We start from the raw sequence: 18,963 nt of genomic DNA, 5'->3' as shown, positions 1-18,963 counted from the left end.
ATTATGAGAGGTATGGACAGGGTGGATAGCAACAATCTTTTTCCAAGAGTGGGGGTGTCAATTACAAAGGGTCACAATTCCAAGGTGAGAGGGGGAAAGTTTAAGGGAGATGTGCGTGGAAAGTTTTTTACACAGAGGGTGGTGGGTGCCTGGAACGCTTTGCCAGCGGAGGTGGTAGAGGTGGGCACGATAGCGTCATTCAAGATGCATCTAGACAGATATATGAACGGGTGGGGAACAGAGGGAAGTAGATCCTTGGAAAATAGGCGACAGGTTTAGATAAAGGATCTGGATCGGCGCAGGCTGGGAGGGCCGAAGTGCCTTTTCCTGTGCTGTAATTTTCTTTGTTCTTCTTGTAATTTTATTTTTGAGTCCCACCACATAACCGCTGTCCATCCCATCCCCACCAGATGAAAAAGCATATCAGCACAGGATGGGAGAAAATTACAGTAGATTTGGGACTACAACAGTCTGACAAGGAAAATTATTTCAATAGGATTACCAGTAGGTAGGGCTTCCTAATTCTCCGACTTAATCAAATCCCTTGGATCAGTAACTACCTAATTGTTTTAGATTTAAACTGCTATTGCTCAAAGCACAAGTCTGACATTGCTGAAAAATGTTAATGTAGCAAATTTATTTCTGCAAAAACTGAGTTATCAAAATTTACCAAGGCTTCAAGAGATATGTAAATATAAACTGTTGACAGTATAATTAAAAAAAATATAGATTATAAATTAACATTCCGGTGATGGCACCATTAACACGAGTGGAATATAAATAATCGCAATGCAAAGTAAACTATTTTAATAGATTGGCATCTATTAGAAACACGATTACCTATTTTACAAGGAATACATGGACTTCCCCAAGCTGCACCCAATGTTGAGCAGCACTGTGACTTTAGTGTGGCACCATTGATGTTTATTTCGCATTGTCCACCAATGTGTTGCAACCAGCAGGTACCCTTAACTGTTTCTGTAGGGGAAAAAACATATGTATAAATGAAAATACTGGCTTGGTATAATTTCTTTCAGGTAACTGGATTAATACCAGTGACAGAGATCTAAAAGATCCTGAACTTTTAAAAATACACATTAGCAGGAAAAAAAAAAAAATCAACATTCATACAAACTGCCTTACAACTGCACTCATGAACTGTACACGATTAAGGGATTTCCACTATCTTACACATTACAATATGACAACACAAAATGGACACTTCAAAGATCTTTGTTCATATTCCCAGTGATCCAAATTCCAAATTGCAGTTCTCAAATTTAATTTCTTTCAGCAGCAAATTTGTTTATTCATGGCTCAAATAATAATCCAACGATTGTTTCCACTGGGCAATTTCAATTTTCTACAAAATGATATAAATTATTTCAGGTCAAGCAACATTTTTCCATTTGTTCTTATTCTGATGTTAAGAAACTTTTCATGTAATATTACAACATCCAAAAATTGCTTCCCCTCAGGTTTTCTTGCCTTTTATAGGTAATTACCTGGATGTTCTCTCCTTCTTGGCTCAAAATCTCAACACAGGGGACTATCTTTAGGGCAGATGGTTCATCTGAACTAGCAACATAAAAGGTTACCAGAGCAATTTGTAGACTGGATATTTTGCAAAGAATGGCTCACCTCCCAACTCCTTAAAACCTTTCCACCACCCACAAGGCATGTCACGAGTGTTACAGAATGCACTTGCATTCTATAACAGCTATCACAACACTCAAGCAATTCGACACTACCCAGGATAAAGAAGTCTGCTTGATTGGTTCCTCATCCATTAGCCTAAACATCCACCTCCTTCACCATTGCTGTACTGTGGCTACAACGTGTACTATTTACCTAATGCATGGAAGCACAGGACTTCTTCAGCAGCACCTCTGAAGCCCACATTTTACACTGCTAAGGGCAAGGAATTTCCTTCCAGGTCATTCATCATGCTGACTTTGAAATATATTGCCCTTCCTTCAGAATCCTGAAACTCCTTAACAGCATTGCGGAAGCACAAGGCAATAGTGGTTTAGGAGGCTGTCTAACGTGCATTTCCTCGCCTTCTGTGCCACATTCAGATGAGAGTTCCAATTTTAACTTTGACTTTTTTTTTGCATCCCAAAAAAGTTAACTACTAACTACATTATTTCAAATTCATTTGAGCAGTCCAAACGTGAAATATCTAGTCCTGATGAACACAAAATTTACTTCCAGTTATATTTCTCATCCACAGCACTTTAATGATATTACATTCAGTTTAGAAAGAATGCGTAGGAACTTTTACTCTTCGTAGTAAAAGGTCACAGAAAAAAGCTGCTGCCAAGGTCATAACTTAGCAAGTGTAACTAAACAATAATCTGGAGCAGGGGTTGTGTTGTTCCTTGTGTCTTAATAACACTCGTAGTCTTGCAGTTGAAGTAGATGCTTTATTGTGAGTTTGTTCTCTCTTCAGTGCTTAACTTTAAGTTACATCTGAGCTGCCTGTCTGTGTCTTGCTACCAGCTCCCGTTCCTGTGAAGTGTCTCCTGACTTCCTGTTACTCTTTTTATACCTCCCGTGCTCCCTCTAGTGATTGCTCAGTTGTAATTGCATCTACATTGACCCCTTGCTTAATATACACAGATATACAGATCACCACATCCCCCCTTTTTTCTTTACATATTTTCTGTGCAGTGTTAAAGAAAATTGTCCAAAACAGTTAGATTACTTATGATATGTATATCTGTACAAGTGATGATGATATTGGATATTTTACAAAGCCAATTAAGATTTATGAGTCCAATCTTAATAAAAACGTTTATGAGTCCCAACTTGATGAATTTGTTCGTTGAGTTTTATCTTTTTCGTTGTTGACGTGGTGATATTGATATTGCAACTCTGTTGTGAATGTTGTCGGTGTTCTTGTTTTTTAAGTAACCAACAAGTCATCCGAGGTGTTTGAATGGTTGAACCACTGATGTTGACTGACATGGACTTTTTTCTGTGCTTGTGATATCGATTTAGTGTGTCATCTGCCTTGAACGCTGGTGTGCTTGCTTGTTCTGGAGCAGATGTGAAATTGTGCGATTCATTGTCATGCCATGGCATGTTTGTAGTCTCGTCATTGTTTTCCAGTGTGCTGTTGCATTGTCCTTCATGTGCAGAGTTGTACCATTTTGTACAGGTTGTTGTTTCATTGTTGTTGATTCTGTCTTTGTTGTTTTCGTTGTCGTTCTTGTTACTGTTTTTGTCGTATCTGTCTTTGCTGTTTTTGTTGTTGTTCTTATTGTTTCTGTTTTTGTTGTTTTCGTCATTGTTCGTGTCATGCTTGTTGTTGTCTAGGGAGGGTGCAGGCGGTTAAGATGGTGGTCCTCCCGAGATTCCTCTTTGTGTTTCAGTGTCTCCCGGTGGTGATCACGAAGGCTTTTTTCAAAAGGATAGAAAAGAGTATCATGGGTTTTGTTTGGGCCGGGAAGACTCCGAGAGTGAGGAAGGGATTCTTACAGCGTAGTAGGGATAGGGGGGGGCTGGCACTACCGAGCCTAAGTGAGTATTATTGGGCCGCTAATATTTCAATGGTGAGTAAGTGGATGGGAGAGGAGGAAGGAGCGGCGTGGAAGAGATTAGAGAGGGCGTCCTGTAGGGGGACCAGCCTGCAGGCTATGGTGACAGCCCCATTGCCGTTCTCACCAAGGAACTATACCACGAGTCCGGTGGTGGTAGCTACACTGAAGATTTGGGGACAGTGGAGACGACATAGGGGAAAGACCGGAGCACTGGGGGGGTCCCCGATAAGAAACAACCATAGGTTTGCCCCGGGGGGAATGGATGGGGGATATGGAATGTGGCAAAGAGCAGGTATAACGCAATTGAAAGATCTATTTGTGGATGGGAAGTTTGCGAGTCTGGGAGCGCTGACCGAGAAATATGGGTTGCCCCAAGGGAATGCATTCAGGTACATGCAATTGAGGGCTTTTGCGAGGCAACAGGTGAGGGAATTCCCGCAGCTCCCGACACAAGAGGTGCAGGACAGAGTCATCTCAAAGAAATGGGTGGGGGACGGTAAGGTGTCGGATATATATAGGGAAATGAGAGACGAAGGGGAGACTATGATGGACGAACTAAAAGGGAAATGGGAAGAAGAGCTAGGGGAGGAGATTGAGGAGGGGATGTGGGCAGATGCCCTAAACAGGGTAAACTCGTCGTCCTCGTGCGCCAGGCTAAGCCTGATTCAGTTTAAGGTATTACACAGGGCACATATGACTGGAACACGGCTCAGTAAATTTTTTGGGGTGGAGGATAGGTGTGCGAGGTGCTCGAGAAGCCCAGCGAATCATACCCATATGTTTTGGTCATGCCCGGCACTACAGGGGTTTTGGATGGGGGTGACAAAGGTGCTTTCGAAAGTAGTAGGAGTCCGGGTCGAACCAAGCTGGGGGTTGGCTATATTTGGGGTTGCACAAGAGCCGGGAGTGCAGGAGGCGAAAGAGGCCGATGTTTTGGCCTTTGCGTCCCTAGTAGCCCGGCGCAGAATATTGCTAATGTGGAAAGAAGCCAAGCCCCCGGGGGTGGAGACCTGGATAAATGATATGGCGGGGTTCATAAAGTTAGAGCGGATTAAGTTCGTCCTAAGGGGGTCGGCTCAAGGGTTTACTAGGCGGTGGCAACCGTTCGTCGAATATCTTGCGGAAAGATAGATAGGGGAGAACAAAGAAGGCAGCAGCAGCGGCCCAGGACTTGGGGGGGGCGGGGGGGGAGGGATGGGGGGGTGTGTGTGGCCTGAGACAAGGCAGTTGCCAATTAGGGCTAGTTTTTTTATTTTTTTTTGTTATTTAATATTTATTTATTTGTTGTTGTTTTTGTTTAAATTTAAAAAGGTCATTATTATCTGTATTGTTACAATGTTGTGTAAAGGATGCACAATGTACTGTGTTGGTTGACCAAAAATTTTCAATAAAATATTATTTAAAAAAAAAAAGCTTGTTGTTGTCTTTGTTATGCTTCTTGTTGTTTTTGTTGTAATTTTTGTTTTTCTTGCAGTTTTTGTTGCTGTAGTTGTTCTTGTTTCTGCAGTGCTTCTTGCGGTTTTTGTTGTTCTTGTTGTGCTTCATGTTGTTTTTGTTCTTGCTGTTGTTCTCGTTTCTGCTGTGCTTCTTGTGGTTTTTGTTTTTCTTGTTGCGCTCAATGAGTGTTCCGTGTGGATCATTTGCATAATTGGTGCGAGTTTCCTTTGTGGTATCAGTTACCTTGAGCATTTTGTCTCAAGAATGGTCTGATGTTGCTGACATCAGTCATTTGTGGTGGATTTGATTCCACTTCTTTGCTTTGTTGGTGCTCCTCTTCTGGAGTCAAAATCTTCCCGATTTCATTTTCTTGTTGGTCTTGGTGCTCCTCTTCTGGAGTCAAAATTCTCACTATTTCATTCTCTTGTGGGTCTTGGTGCTCCTCTTCTGGAGTCAAGATCTTCACGATTTCTTTTTGTTGTGGTCTCTCTGGACTCTTGGTAGCCCTACTCTGTGCTTCTGTACAGACGAGCTGAGGTCTGTCAGTCTCGCTGTGATCCTGCACCTCCTGTATGTCAAGTGTGATCACATTGTCACTGTTTTCGCATGCAGTGGGTAGACTTACATTGTTTTCTTCTTGATTATGTGAGCTTGGTAGACTTTGATAGTCTGCTTGTGGTTGCTCAGATACGGTGGGTTGACCTTCATTGTCTTGTTCATGCATGGCGTTCGCAATGGAGTGTTTGTTTGCTTCCCTTTTTGAGTCTGTCAACGAGCAGTCCGTGGAGGCTTGCGACGCTCCCTCTGTGGAGTCTTTCTGTGCTCTGTCAACGGAGACGTTCTGTGTTCTTTGTGTGGCGTCGTCTTCTTCTTGGGTATTGCTGTCATCCAATGTCTTGACGATCTGCCATGGCATCATGGTATTGGATTCATCAATCATGAGTAGAGTCGTGTTGAGCTTTGCAACTGTGTTGCTGATGCTGTGATCAGCATATCCGAATAACTCAGCCATGTGTGGGTAGTATTGTTTGAAAAACAAATCATCTTTTTTTCTTTCGGATTTGTTATCGTTCTCTTCACTTTGGGTGGTGCAGACTGCTTGTTCCAGGGCGTTGTGAAAGTTATCTTCCACTGCTGGCATAAGTTCAGGCATTGTTCTGTCTTTTGAGGTAAGAAAATTGGATTTTACACCTTTAAGTTTCTTGTTTTCAATTTTCGGGCGTTTCCCTTTTAAGTGAGCGTGGTCCGGGTCGTGTGGCGTCATGACATTCGTGACGTCATGCGTAGGGCTTGATTACGCATGCGCAAATTGATGTTCCTTTACTATGAGGTTTCTTGTACACTGCGCATGCGCGACATGCGCATGCGCAGAACCATCTTCGAATGGCGCTGTCTTTTCTTTGAACTGGGCATGCGCACATCAATCTTCCTTTACAGTGCGCTTTTTTGTGCACTGCGCATGTGCGGCTTCAGTAACCTGCGCATGCGCAGATGCAGAGTTTCGTCTTTTTTTCCCCGCAGACTGTGAAATGTGCTTATGCACCATTTTGCAGTGCATTTCAGCATTCTTGCTCAGTAAGACATTAAAGTTACTTTTTTCTTTCGATCTGGACTTTTCAATCGTGATTTTCAGAGTTAACCCTTTCTGTTCAGGTTTTGATTGTTTGAGTTTTGCATCACTCATTCCCTGTGCAATTTGGTCTGTGGGCTTTGAATGTTTTAAAGCAGCATTGTTACTGGTGTTACAGTAATCTTCAAATTTTTTCAGTATTACTACTAATTTGGTGCTGTCTTCTCCTTTCAAGTATTTAAAGCCATTATAGATTTTTCTAGCTTTCTGTCCCGCTGTTGCGAGTAGCAGCGCTATTTTTGTTGCATCAGAGGCTGCTTTCATATCATTTGCTACGATACATATCTCAAACATTTGTTTAAAGCTTTTCCAGTTATTATTTAAATTACCGGTTGTTTCCAGCTGCGGTGGAGGTCCAAATTGCAGTAAATCAGCGAAGTCTTCCAACGTCTTTCTTGCCATTTTGGTCTTTCTGTGTCTGCAGCTTGTGTAATCTTATCGTAAGCTTTCTGAAGCAAGTCCTGGTACCATGTGTTGTTCCTTGTGTCTTAATAACACTCGTAGTCTTGAAGTTGAGGTAGATACTTTATTGTGAGTTTGTTCTCTCTTCAGTGCTTAACTTTAAATTACATCTGAGCTGCCTGTCTGTGTCTTGCTACCAGCTCCCGTTCCTGTGAAGTGTCTCCTGACTTCCTGTTTGTGTGTTTTTATACCTCCCGTGCTCCCTCTAGTGATTGCTCAGTTGTATTGCATCTATATTGACCCTTTGCTTAATATACACAGATATATAGATCACCACAGGGGTATTCTTGAGAATTTGTTTTGTTTTCTACACATAGCTCTATGTTGCTTTTACAGAAACAAGTTTGTTAGGAGCTTCGCCATGTCCAAACATTTTCATATTTGAGTGATAATTCAAATGAAAGAAGCTTTTTTGCATACTTAAAAAAAGAAAATATTTAAATTGGCATACCAATGCAATGAGTTCTTGATGCATCAAGAGTACTTCCTGGGAAACACTGACATGAATAGCTGCCGGGTACATTCTTACAATCTCCATTTATACAGGGATTGGTCTCACATTCATTGATATCTGGGAGGAAAACATAAGCATGTTATCCAGCTGGTAAATCATATTTAGTGCACAATTATCTTAAATATTTTCACTCCAAAAAATTCACATAAAATACACTTTCAAATGTAATTGCCTGCTATTTTAAGGGTGGTGCTAATTTGTTATGAATAAGCTACTATGTTTGCATTCTAATAATTCAGTGTGATTTCACATCATCAATCTATTTTTTGGACACTCATTCTAATAATCCTTTACATCAGGATTGTCAGAACAGCATTATATGAAATCACTGTCAAAACTCATAACTCCTCAATGAATTTGTAAATTGTAAACTGTCAGAAGTACAAGCGGCCCCAGCACCTGTGTTTGGCAGGAAGACCAATTGCCAGAGTTGATATAACTACAGTTATACACATTATGGAATTGGTCCTCATATGATGACAGATTGCATAGACTAGGTTTGCATACCCTTGAATATAGACGATTAAGTGATGATCTAACTGATGTGTTTAAGATGATTGAAAATTTTGATGGGGTTTCGCAAGAAAAATTATTTCTCCCCATGGGACAGTTCAGAAAAAGAAGGCACAATCTGAAAATTTGAGCTCGGCCATTCAGGAATGATATTGACTTATACAAAAAAAGGTAGTTTTGATCTGGAACTGTCCTCCAAAAAGATGCTGTGGGATCAATTGGAAATGTCAGATCTGGGATTAACAGATTTTTGTTGGGCTAGTGTATTGTTGGTTATGGAATCAAGGTGGGTAGATAAGCTTACTCCTGAACTATGTTTGCAAGTTTTTTGAACTTTCCATTTGCTTGTGAACACCCAAACCATTCCCACACAGCATTTCTTAGCAACTCAAATCTGTATGGTTACACATTCCCCTAACACATACAGGAGTACAAGACGAAAGAGAAAATGCTGGAGTACAAATCTGCATGGTTACACATTCCCCTAACACATACAGGAGTACAAGGCTCCAGTTACATGCAATTGAAGCTTTGACTATTTTAGCAATGAGCTACAAAACAACCCATATATTTCTGTATTGAATTAAATTGGAGAGGGGTGCTTAATGATCAGTGTTACTGATCAGTGGAGTGTTTATCTTATAATTGTTTAGTTTCTGTTCACTTGGTACAGGACAGCTGGTAGAGGTGCTCACAAATTTAATCCTTTTAATGCCAATGGCTAGCTGCAACAAGTTATACAAGAAATACATGTGATTATTGAGCCTGGATATTTGTTCTTTTTATTGAGATATTGAGAGCCATAAACTAAGAATGATGATACAATTCTGGCAAATATATGAAATTTCTGACAAAATCTGCAGAATACTGCGTTCACCTGTTTGTTAATAAGGTTTTCTTGGAATACATTCAGGAGTGCCAGAGTTTATGTGAATGGCCACTCTCAAGCACGCCAAGGGGAAGGAGTGTATAAGTATTACAATTGACTTCAGTGTCTCTAGGGGAAATTCATATGTTTTGCTCCTGATTGCCATTATCATCTGAAGGAGCACCTGTGATTATAAAGCCGTCTGCAGTAGAATAGCCTGTTGACATTTAGTTTCTGGGTTCACACATTAAAAATTATCACTTGGGCAAGATATCAAAAGATGCCTTATGTCCAAGGATATTCTGGCAGCTGCATCAGAGTAGGATTCTTAAAATGCTTGGGAACACAATGCTTCTTTTTAAAAAGATTTTTATTCTCCTCCTTTTTCACATTTTCTCCCAAATTTACACCCACCAGCAATAAACAATAATAAGTAACGAATACAATGTCAATCCCCATATCAACAACAATCCCATCCTTTCACCAAACCGCCAAACAGCAGCCCCCATGTTAACATAAACAAATAACAAAAAGGAATCAGGAATCACCCATAGTCACCATTAACACATACAGTCCCCCTCCCCCCAACACCCCCAATGTTCGATGTTATCCAATTCTTGAAAGTGCATTATGAATAACGCCCATGAATTGCAGAACCCCTCCATCCTTCCCCTCAATTCAAACTTAACCTTCTCAAGAGTTTAAGAATTCCAACAGGTCCCCCCGCCCCGCCTTGGAAAAAGGTGGAGAGGTTGCTCTCCATCCCAACAGGATCCGCCTTTGGGCGTTCAACGAGGCTGTGGTGGTCACCACTAGTAGTATATTACATGTATTACGGCACTGCCCGTAGAGTAGAGGTACATGGGTAAATCCCTGCCTGCTGGCTCCACCTAGAAGGCGGTGTATAAATGTGTGTGCTCGCCGGTGCTGCAGCCATTCTGGTTCCAGTTACAGGAGGTACCACATCTTGCTCAATAAAGCCTTTATTATTCCACTACTCTTGTCTTTGTGGTAATTGATAGTGCATCAATATATTGAGCAACATTTTTAAAACGATGGATCTCTGCATCAAGCCTGATCACCTGCAGCTGAGCCCTCAAGCAACCAACGCTACGTCCGCCTTTGACCACTGGCTAGCCTGCTTCGAAAGCTGCCTCTGAACAGCCGCTGAGGAACCCTCAGACCTGCAGAAGCTCCAGGTCCTCTATACACGGGTGAGCCCTGACATTTTTACTCTCATCCGGGTGAGCCCACCTACTCCGAAGCGATGGAGCTTCTGAAAGGACATTACGTTCGACCAGTCAATCAAGTATACGCCAGGCACCTCCTGGCCACGAGACAGCAACTCCCCGGGGAGTCTCTGGATGATTTCTGGCGTGCCCTGCACATCCTACGTAGGAACTGCGACTGCCAGGCAGTTTCGGCAGTCCAGCACACCGAACTTTTAATTCGAGACGCTTACGTTACGGGCATGAAGTCTGCGTACGTCCGCCAGCGGCAACTGGAAGGGGGTACGCTTGATCTTGCGGGAACTAGGCAGCTCGTTAATTTGTTAGAAGTGGCCTCCCGTAACGTTCAGTCCTACGCCCCTGACCTTGCGGCACCCTCGTGGGCATCGTGGGCCCCACCAGCTGCCGACTCCAGCTCACATCAAGCCTGAGCCGCGCGGCAGCCAGCCAACTCTGGGGGTCCCAAGTGCTATTTTTGCGGGCAAAACAAACACCCCAGGCAGCACTGCCCGGCGCGGAGCGCGCGTGGGAAGAAGGGACACTTTGTTTCTGTTTGCCAAGCTCAGTCGGTCGCCGCTGTTTCCGGGCCCTGCGTTCCTACACCCGCCACGTGCGACCCAGGGGCGCCACCATTTTCCCCTTGGCGCCGCCCACGGGCCGCATGTGGCTTGCGATCTTCTCCACTGCAAGCCACGTGCGGCCCGTGGGCGCCGCCATCTTTGAAGCCGCCCACCATGTGCGCCCCGTGGACAGCGCCTCAGGACCCCTGCTCGTCTGGTCGTTCATTGCCGGCCGCTACCTCCACCGCCGCTGACCAGCCCGGGACCTCCCAGCATCTGCCGCAGCTCGCCTCTATCACCCTGGATCAGTCCCGGCCCCACAACCTCGCAACCGCGATGACGACGGTGAAGATCGATGGGCACGTGATGACCTGCCTTTTTAACTCCGGGAGCACAAGAGAGCTTCATCCACCCCACTACGGCAAGGCGCTGCTCCCTCTCGGACACCCCGTCACCCAGAAAATCTCCCTGGCCTCCGGATCCCATTCAGTGGAAATCCGGGAGTACTGCATCGCGACCCTCACCGTCCAGGGGGTAGAGTTTTGCAACTTTTCCACAGTGGACCTGAAGTCCGCCTACCACCAGCTCCCCATCCGCCCGGAGGACTGCCAATACACTGAGTTCGAAGCAGATGGCCACCTCTATCACTTCCTTAGGGTTCCCTTCGGCGTCACTAATGGGGTCTCGGTCTTCCAGCGAGAGATAGACCGAAAGGTTGACCGGTACAGACTGCGGGCCACCTTCCCGTACCTAGATAACGTCACCATCTGCGGCCACGATCAGCAGGACCATGACGCAAACCTCCAAAAATTCCTCCAGACCGCCAAACTCCTTAACCTCACATACAATAAGGAGAAATGCGTGTTCCGCACCAACCGTTTAGCCATCCTTGGCTATGTCGTAGATAATGGAGTCCTAGAGCCCGACCCCGACCGCATGCGCCCCCTCATGGAACTCCCACTCCCCCAGTGTCCCAAGGCCCTGAAATGATGCCTGGGGTATTTCTCCTACTATGCCGAGTGGGTCCATAATTATGCGGACAAGGCCCGCCCACTCATTCAGTCCACAGATTTTCCCCTGATGGCTGAGGCCCGCCAGGCCTTAAACCGTATCAAGGCAGACATCGCCAAGGCCACGATGCACGCGGTCGACGAGTCCCTCCCCTTCCAGGTGGAGAGCGATGCATCGGACGTAGCTCTGGCCGCCACCCTCAACCAGGCGGTCAGGCCCGTGGCCTTCTTTTCCCGCACCTTCCATGCCTCCGAAATTCGGCACTTCTCTGTCGAAAAGGAGGCCCAAGCCATTGTGGAAGCTGTGGCATTGGAGGCTTTACCTGGCCGGCAGGAAATTCACTCTCCTCACTGACCAACGGTCGGTTGCCTTCATGTTTAATAATACACAGCGGGGCAAGATAAAAAATGACAAAATCTAGAGGTGGAGGATCGAGCTCTCCACCTGTAACTATGAGATCTTGTATCGCCCGCGGAAGCTCAATGAGCCCCCGATGCCCTATCCCGCGGTACATGTGTCAGCGCACAAGTGGACCGACTCCGGGCTCTCCACTATGATCTCTGCCACCCGGGGGTCACCCACTTCTTCCATTTCATCAAGGCACGCAACCTGCCCTACTCCATTGAGGAGGTCAGGACCGTCACCAGAGACTGCCAAGTCTGCGCAGAGTGCAAGCTGCACTTCTACCGGCCAGATCGAGCGCACCTGGTGAAGGCCTCCCGCCCCTTTGAACGCCTCAGCATGGACTTCAAAGGGCCCCTCCCCTCCACCGACCGCAATACGTATTTTCTGAATGTGATTGAGGAGTACTCCCGGTTCCCTTTTGCCATCCCATGTCCCGATATGACTTCTGCCACGGTAATTAAAGCCCTCCACAGCATCTGCACTCTGTTTGGTTTCCCCACCTACATCCACAGAGATCGGGGATCCTCTTTAATGAGTGATGAGCTGCATCAGTTCCTGCTCAGCAAGGGCATTGCCTCGAGCAGGACGACCAGTTACAACCCCCGGGGAAACGGGACGGTCTGGAAGGCCATCCTGCTGGCCCTGCGGTCTAAAAATCTCCCGGTCTCCCGCTGGCAGGAGGTCCTCCCCGACGCGCTCCACTCCATCCGATCGCTCCTCTGCACCGCGGTTTGCCTTCCCCAGGAAGTCCACCTCCGGGGTGTAGCGCAACAATTACTCACTCAAGTCGAGAAGTGATGAAGTCAATCGAGGCTTTATTAAGCAAGACTTGTTCCCCAGCAGCTCAGTTAAAGAATGCGGCTGCTGGGAGAACTCGGGCTCTTATACTCCGCCTTTCTGGGCGGAGCCAGCAGGCGGCAGATCTGACCAGGACCCGGGACCTGTCAGCCAATAGCCTCTCGGCTTCGCAGGTACCGTACTACCCCTAATACATACCACCGCATTCACCCCTTGTTAAAAAAGAACCCGGCGGGGTGGTGGTTCGCATGGTGGTAGGGGTTTACAAGGCTGGTGCTGGAACTAATTTTGCACAGTGGCTATGCATTTAGCCCAACAATTAACTATGTACAGGTTTTGTCAGGATTATTTACAGATTTTTTTCTTTCACGCGGAGTCCACGGGTCAAGCGGGTGCCCTGGTCGTCCTTGTCTATCGCCTCAGCCCCGGTGGTGGTGCAGGTGCTGGCTCGGGCACTGTCGTCTCTGGGAGCGTTGCGCTGTTCGTCCCTGTTTCTTTACTCCTGGGCGGGCACGGGAGGAGGACCGATCCACCCGGGAAGGGAGCGGTCGTGGGGTGCGCCGGTGGGAGGGAGGGGGTGATTGGTGTTGGGAGTGTGTGTGTGTGTTTCCGGCGGGCGCCAGGTCCCGCAGGGAGACCGTGTCCTGTCGGCCGTCGGGGTACGCCACGTAGGCGTACTGAGGGTTTGCGTGGAGAAGGTGAACCCTCTCGACCAACGGGTCCGATTTGTGCACCCGCACATGCTTTCGGAGCAAGATGGGTCCTGGGGCTGCCAGCCAGGTCGGCAGCGACGTTCCGGGGTAGGACTTCTTAGGGAAGACAAAGAGGCCCTCATGAGACGTTTGGTTAGAGGTGGTACACAGTAGCGACTGGATGGAGTGGAGGGCATCCGGGAGGACTTCCTGCCACCGGGAAACTGGGAGATTTCTTCCAGACCGTACCGTTCTCCCTCTCTACCTGACCGTTCTCCCGAGGGTTGTAGCTGGTCGTCCTGCTCGAGACAATGCCCTTGCTGAGCAGGAACTGACGCAGTTCGTCGCTCATGAAGGAGGACCCCCTGTCGCTATGGATGTACGCGGGGAAACGGAACAGTGTAAAGATGGTGCCGAGGACTTTAATGACTGTGGCCGCTGTCATGTCGGGGCAGGGGATGGCGAAGGGGAAACGGGAGTACTCGTCCACCACGTTCAGGAAGTATGCGTTGCGGTCGGTGGAAGGGAGGCGTTCAAAGGGACGGGAAGCCTTTATCAGGTGCGCTCTATCTGGCCTGAAAAAGTGCAGGTTGCACTCTGCGCAGATTTGGCAGTTCCTGGTGGCTGTACGGACCTCCTCAACAGAGTAGGGGAGGTAGCGGGACTTCACAAAATGGTAGAATCGAGTGACCCCCGGATGGCAGAGGTCCTCGTGGAGGGCTTGGAGGCGGTCTACTTGTGCGTTGGCACATGTGCCGCGGGATAAGGCATCGGACGGCTCGTTCAGCTTTCCGGGACGATACAAGATCTCATAGTTATAGGTGGAGAGCTCAATCCTCCACCTCAAGATCTTGTCATTCTTGTTTTGCCGCGCTGTGCATTATCGAACATAAAGGCTACCGACCGTTGGTCAGTGAGGAGAGTGAATCTCCTGCCGGCCAGGTAATGCCCCCAATGCCGCACAGCTTCCAATATGGCTTGGGCTTCCTTTTCCACTGAGGAGTGGCGGATTTCTGAGGCGTGGAGGGTCCGGGAGAAAAAAGCCACGGGTCTGCCCGCTTGGTTGAGAGTGGCCGCCAGAGCTACATCGGATGCGTCGCTCTCGACTTGGAAGGGGAGGGACTCATCGATTGAATGCATCGTGGCCTTTGCGATATCCGCTTTGATGCGGCTGAAGGCCTGGCAGGCCTCTGTCGACAAGGGGAAGGTAGTGGACTGGATTAACGGGCGGGCCTTGTCTGCGTATTGGGGAACCCACTGGGCGTAATACGAAAAGAAGCCCAGGCAGCGTTTCAGGGCTTTGGAGCAGTGGGGTAGGGGAAATTCCATAAGGGGGCGCATGAGTTCGGGGTCGGGGCCTATCACTCCATTGCGCACTACGTATCCCAGGATGGCCAGACGGTTGGTGCTAAAAACGCATTTTTCCTCGTTATAGGTGAGGTTCAGGGCGTTAGCGGTCTGGAGGAATTTGAGGAGGTTGGCGTCGTGGTCCTGCTGGTCATGGCCGCAGATGGTTACATTGTCGAGGTATGGGAACGTGGCCCGCAAACCGTGCTGGTCAACCATTCGGTCCATCTCCCGTTGGAAGACCGAGACTCTGTTCGTGATGCCAAATGGGACCCTTAAAAAATGGTAGAGCCACCCGTGTACTTGCGGTCACGCGGGCGGATGGGGAGCTGGTGGTATGCGGACTTGAGGTCCACGGTGGAAAAGACCTTGTACTGTGCAATCATGTCGGATATGCGGGTGAGAGGGTACGCATTGAGATGCGTGTAGCTATTGATGGCCTGACTATAGTCTACGACCATCCTCTGCTTCTCCCCGGTCTTCACAACTACCACCTGAGCTCTCCAGGGACTATTGCTGGCCTGGATTATGCCTTCCTTCAGCAGTCGCTGGACTTCAGACCGGATAAACGTCCGATCCTGGGCGCTGTACCGTCTGCTCCTAATGGCGACGGGTTTGCAATCCGGTGTGAAGTTCGCAAACAAGGAAGGCGGTTCAACCTTGAGGGTCGCGAGGCTGCAGATAGTGAGTGGGGGTATTGGGCCGCCAAATTGGAACGTTAGGCTCTGGAGGTTACACTGGAAATCTAACCCTAAGAGAGTGGGAGCGCAGAGTTGGGGAAGGACATATAGCCTATAATTCTTAAACTCCCTCCCTTGCACCGTTAGGTTCGCGATGCAGAACCCTTTGATCTCTACGGAATGGGATCCCGCTGCCAGGAAAATCTTTTGGGTGCTCGGACAAATGGAAGGAAAACAGCGTCTTACCGTATCCGGGTGGATAAAACTTTCCGTGCTCCCAGAGTCGATCAGGCATGGCGTCTCGTACCCGTTGACCAGCACCGTTGTTGTTGCCGTTTGGAGTGTCCGGGGCCGCGATTGGTCCAGGGTCACCGAAGCCAGTCTTGGTTGTTGCATTGCGGCGTTTTCTTCAGACCTCGTGGAGCCGTCTATGCTGGGGTCCTTGGCTATCAGCCAAGATGGATCGCACGTGGTCGGGGGCGGACAAAATGGCCGCCCCCATGGATCGCACATGGCCGGGGGGGTCACAAGATGGCGGCGCCCATCCTCCCCGTGTGGTGTCCGGGACCCAAAATGGCAGCGCTCGTGGGCCGCACATGGATCGTTGGGGGGGTTGAGTCTGCTGTCCTCGTTCTCCCCCGGAGATTGCGGCGACCCCCCGGGACTGGCACACCGCTGCGTAATGCCCCTTTTTGCCGCAGATCTTACAAATAGCTGAACGGGCCGGGCAGCGCTGCCGGGGGTGTTTCGCCCGCCCGCAAAAATAGCAGCGGGGCCCATCAGGATGGTCCGGTGCTCTAGCCGCGCAGGCTTGCAGGGGGGTGGGGAGTGCCGGGGAGTCGGTCGCAACGGGGGTCCACGGAGCCCAAGGGGCTGCCGCGCGGTCAGGGCCATAGGGGCGGGCGTTTTCTGAGGCCACGTCGAGGGAGGCCTCAGGGGCCCGTGCCTCTGTGAGTCCTAACGAGTCTCTCTCTAACAGTCTTTGGCGAATTTGAGAAGAAGTCAGACCAGCCACAAAAGCATCCCTGATTAGTAGCTCTGTGTGCTCGATCGCGCTCACCGGTGGGCAGTTGCAGTTCCTTCCCAGTATCAATGGTGCGCTGTGGAAGTAGTCTAGCGATTCTCCGGGGATTTGCCGTCTCGTCGCGAGTTGGTGGCGTGCGTAGACCTGGTTTATGGGCCGAATGTAGACTCCTTTCAGCATGGTGAGCGCCGTCGGGAAATCCTCTGCGTCTTCGATGAGCGTGTAGATCTCCGGGCTCACCCTGGAATGCAGAAACTGCATTTTCTGATCTTTCGTGGTCCGGCCGGGGGCCGTTCGAAGCTAGCCAGTGTTTAAACACGGCCGCCGAGTTTGCTGCATGGGGGCTGATTCGCAGACACTCCGGGGCGATCCGGAGCTCCATAGTCTGTTTAAGTCTGCTTAATAAATTGTCGCGCAACAATTGCCCAGTAGGCGACGTATAAATGTGTGTGCTCGCCGGTGCTGCAGCCATTCTGGTTCCAGCTACAGGAGGCACCATATCTTGCTCAATAAAGCCTCGATTATTCCAGTACTCTCGTCTTTGTGGTAATTGATAGTGCATCAGAGGCGAAGGCTACAACATCTGCCTCCGCACTGTTTCCAACCCCGGCTGGTCCAACACCTCGAGTATGGCCTCCCGAGGGCCTGGGTCCAGTTTCATGTGCACCACTTTAGAGATTGCCCGAAAAACCTTCTTTCAGTAATCCTCCAGCTTTGGACAGGATCAAAACATATGAACGTGGCCACCCACACAAATCTTCTATCTCCTCAAAGAGCCGGCTCATCCTTGCCATTGTGAGGTGTGCTCTATATACCACCTTCAGCTGTATCCGCCCCAACCTCGCGCACGAGGTGGAGGCATTCACTTTCCGGAGCTCCTCACACCAGAACCCCTCCTCCATATCCTCTCCCAACTCTTCCTCCCACTTTGCTTTGATCCCTTCTAGTGGTGACAAGGGAGCAGAATGCTTCTTGACCTCTTTTTCCATACGCAGTTATTTATTTTTATTCTGATTTTCTATATGAAAGTTCCAATTCTCAATGTTTATTTTAAAACGTTTCTTACACCGAGCACAGAATTTAAGTAGTCGAACGTTTACTTATTTTAGAAAGTCACTGCATTTTCACCAGTTTAGCTGTTTAGCACAAGGCTAAATCACTGGCTTTGAAAGCAGACCAAGGCAGGCCAGCAGCACAGTTTGATTCCCGTAACAGCCTCCCCGAACAGCGCCGGAATGTGGCGACTAGGGGCTTTTCACAGTAACTTCATTTGAAGCCTACTTGTGACAATAAGCGATTTTCATTTCATTTCATTTCAGTAAGGAGAGAAAAAAAGCTGCATGACATAGATACCATATTAAAATTATTCACAAAGTGATATATTTTTGCAATGCAATCCAATAAGATATCTCATACATTATGGCTTGGCAAACAAAAAGATAAAATTTGGCCCCCCCCACACACAACCAATGTTGTAATGGGAATTCCGACATTGGAATTGAATTATCAAGCCTCTAGGCCCTAATCCTGACAGGTCTTCCACGGTGTGCACCTGGCGAACCCACCAGAGGAGTTCAGCTGAGTGCATCTCTCGTGGTGGGTTGGAGGGTGATGCTGCATGAGGGGTGTTTCATTGGAGGGGGGTGTTATAACCTGCCTACTTACCATTGGCTGGGGACTAATGACAATCCCACAATCCTGTGTGAGTATGAGCTTCCCCAATGAGGGGGGTGGAGAAACCATTAGTAAACTCCTAATATAAATAAAGCTGGCCAGTTCAGGAACCGGCAGGAAGGAGTATGCAGCAAGGGAAGTTACTGCTACTGTTATATATATATATTATATATATATGTTATAGTAAATAAATGTTATTACTTGGTATCCTTAAAACAGCGTTACCGGTTTAATACCGCTGAGAGGACTCCTGGAGAATCCCTTGCCGATTTTCTATCCAGGCTACGCAGGATTGCGGAGTACTGTGACTATGGTGAGACCTTGTCAGAAATGTTACGCGACCGTTTGGTTTGCGGTATTAACAATGCGGCCACCCAGAGAAAGTTGTTAGCTGAGCCAACATTGACTTTTCCACAGGCCATTCAAATAGTATTGTCCCGAGAGAGCGCAGAACGAGGAGTGCAGGAGCTACAGGGAATGGAAGTGCATGCCTTGGGGCGCAACCCCTTCCGTCCGAAAACGTCCCCCCGCACTCCTGCGGTACCTTGGGCGAGGCAACGTCCGGACCGATGCC

The 18,963-nt window shown here is 48.0% G+C and overlaps 1 protein-coding gene across 1 annotated transcript in view; it reads right to left on the bottom strand.

Annotated features, from left to right (window-relative positions):
- LOC140404453 (fibrillin-1-like) overlaps positions 1 to 18,963 on the bottom strand; it is a 716,712-nt gene that overhangs the window by 318,301 nt on the left and 379,448 nt on the right. The window contains exons 20-21 of the mRNA XM_072493009.1: positions 7,526 to 7,645; positions 841 to 978 (exon numbers count right to left, since the gene is read on the bottom strand). Of these exons, the coding sequence (XP_072349110.1) occupies positions 841 to 978; positions 7,526 to 7,645 (258 nt within the window). The remainder of the gene's footprint in view (positions 1 to 840; positions 979 to 7,525; positions 7,646 to 18,963) is intronic.

Source organism: Scyliorhinus torazame, chromosome 30 (assembly GCF_047496885.1).
Source record: "Scyliorhinus torazame isolate Kashiwa2021f chromosome 30, sScyTor2.1, whole genome shotgun sequence".
NCBI classification, from domain to species: domain Eukaryota; kingdom Metazoa; phylum Chordata; class Chondrichthyes; order Carcharhiniformes; family Scyliorhinidae; genus Scyliorhinus; species Scyliorhinus torazame.
Note: the sequence above shows the minus strand (reverse complement) of the source record. Positions and strands in the feature narration are given on the sequence as shown.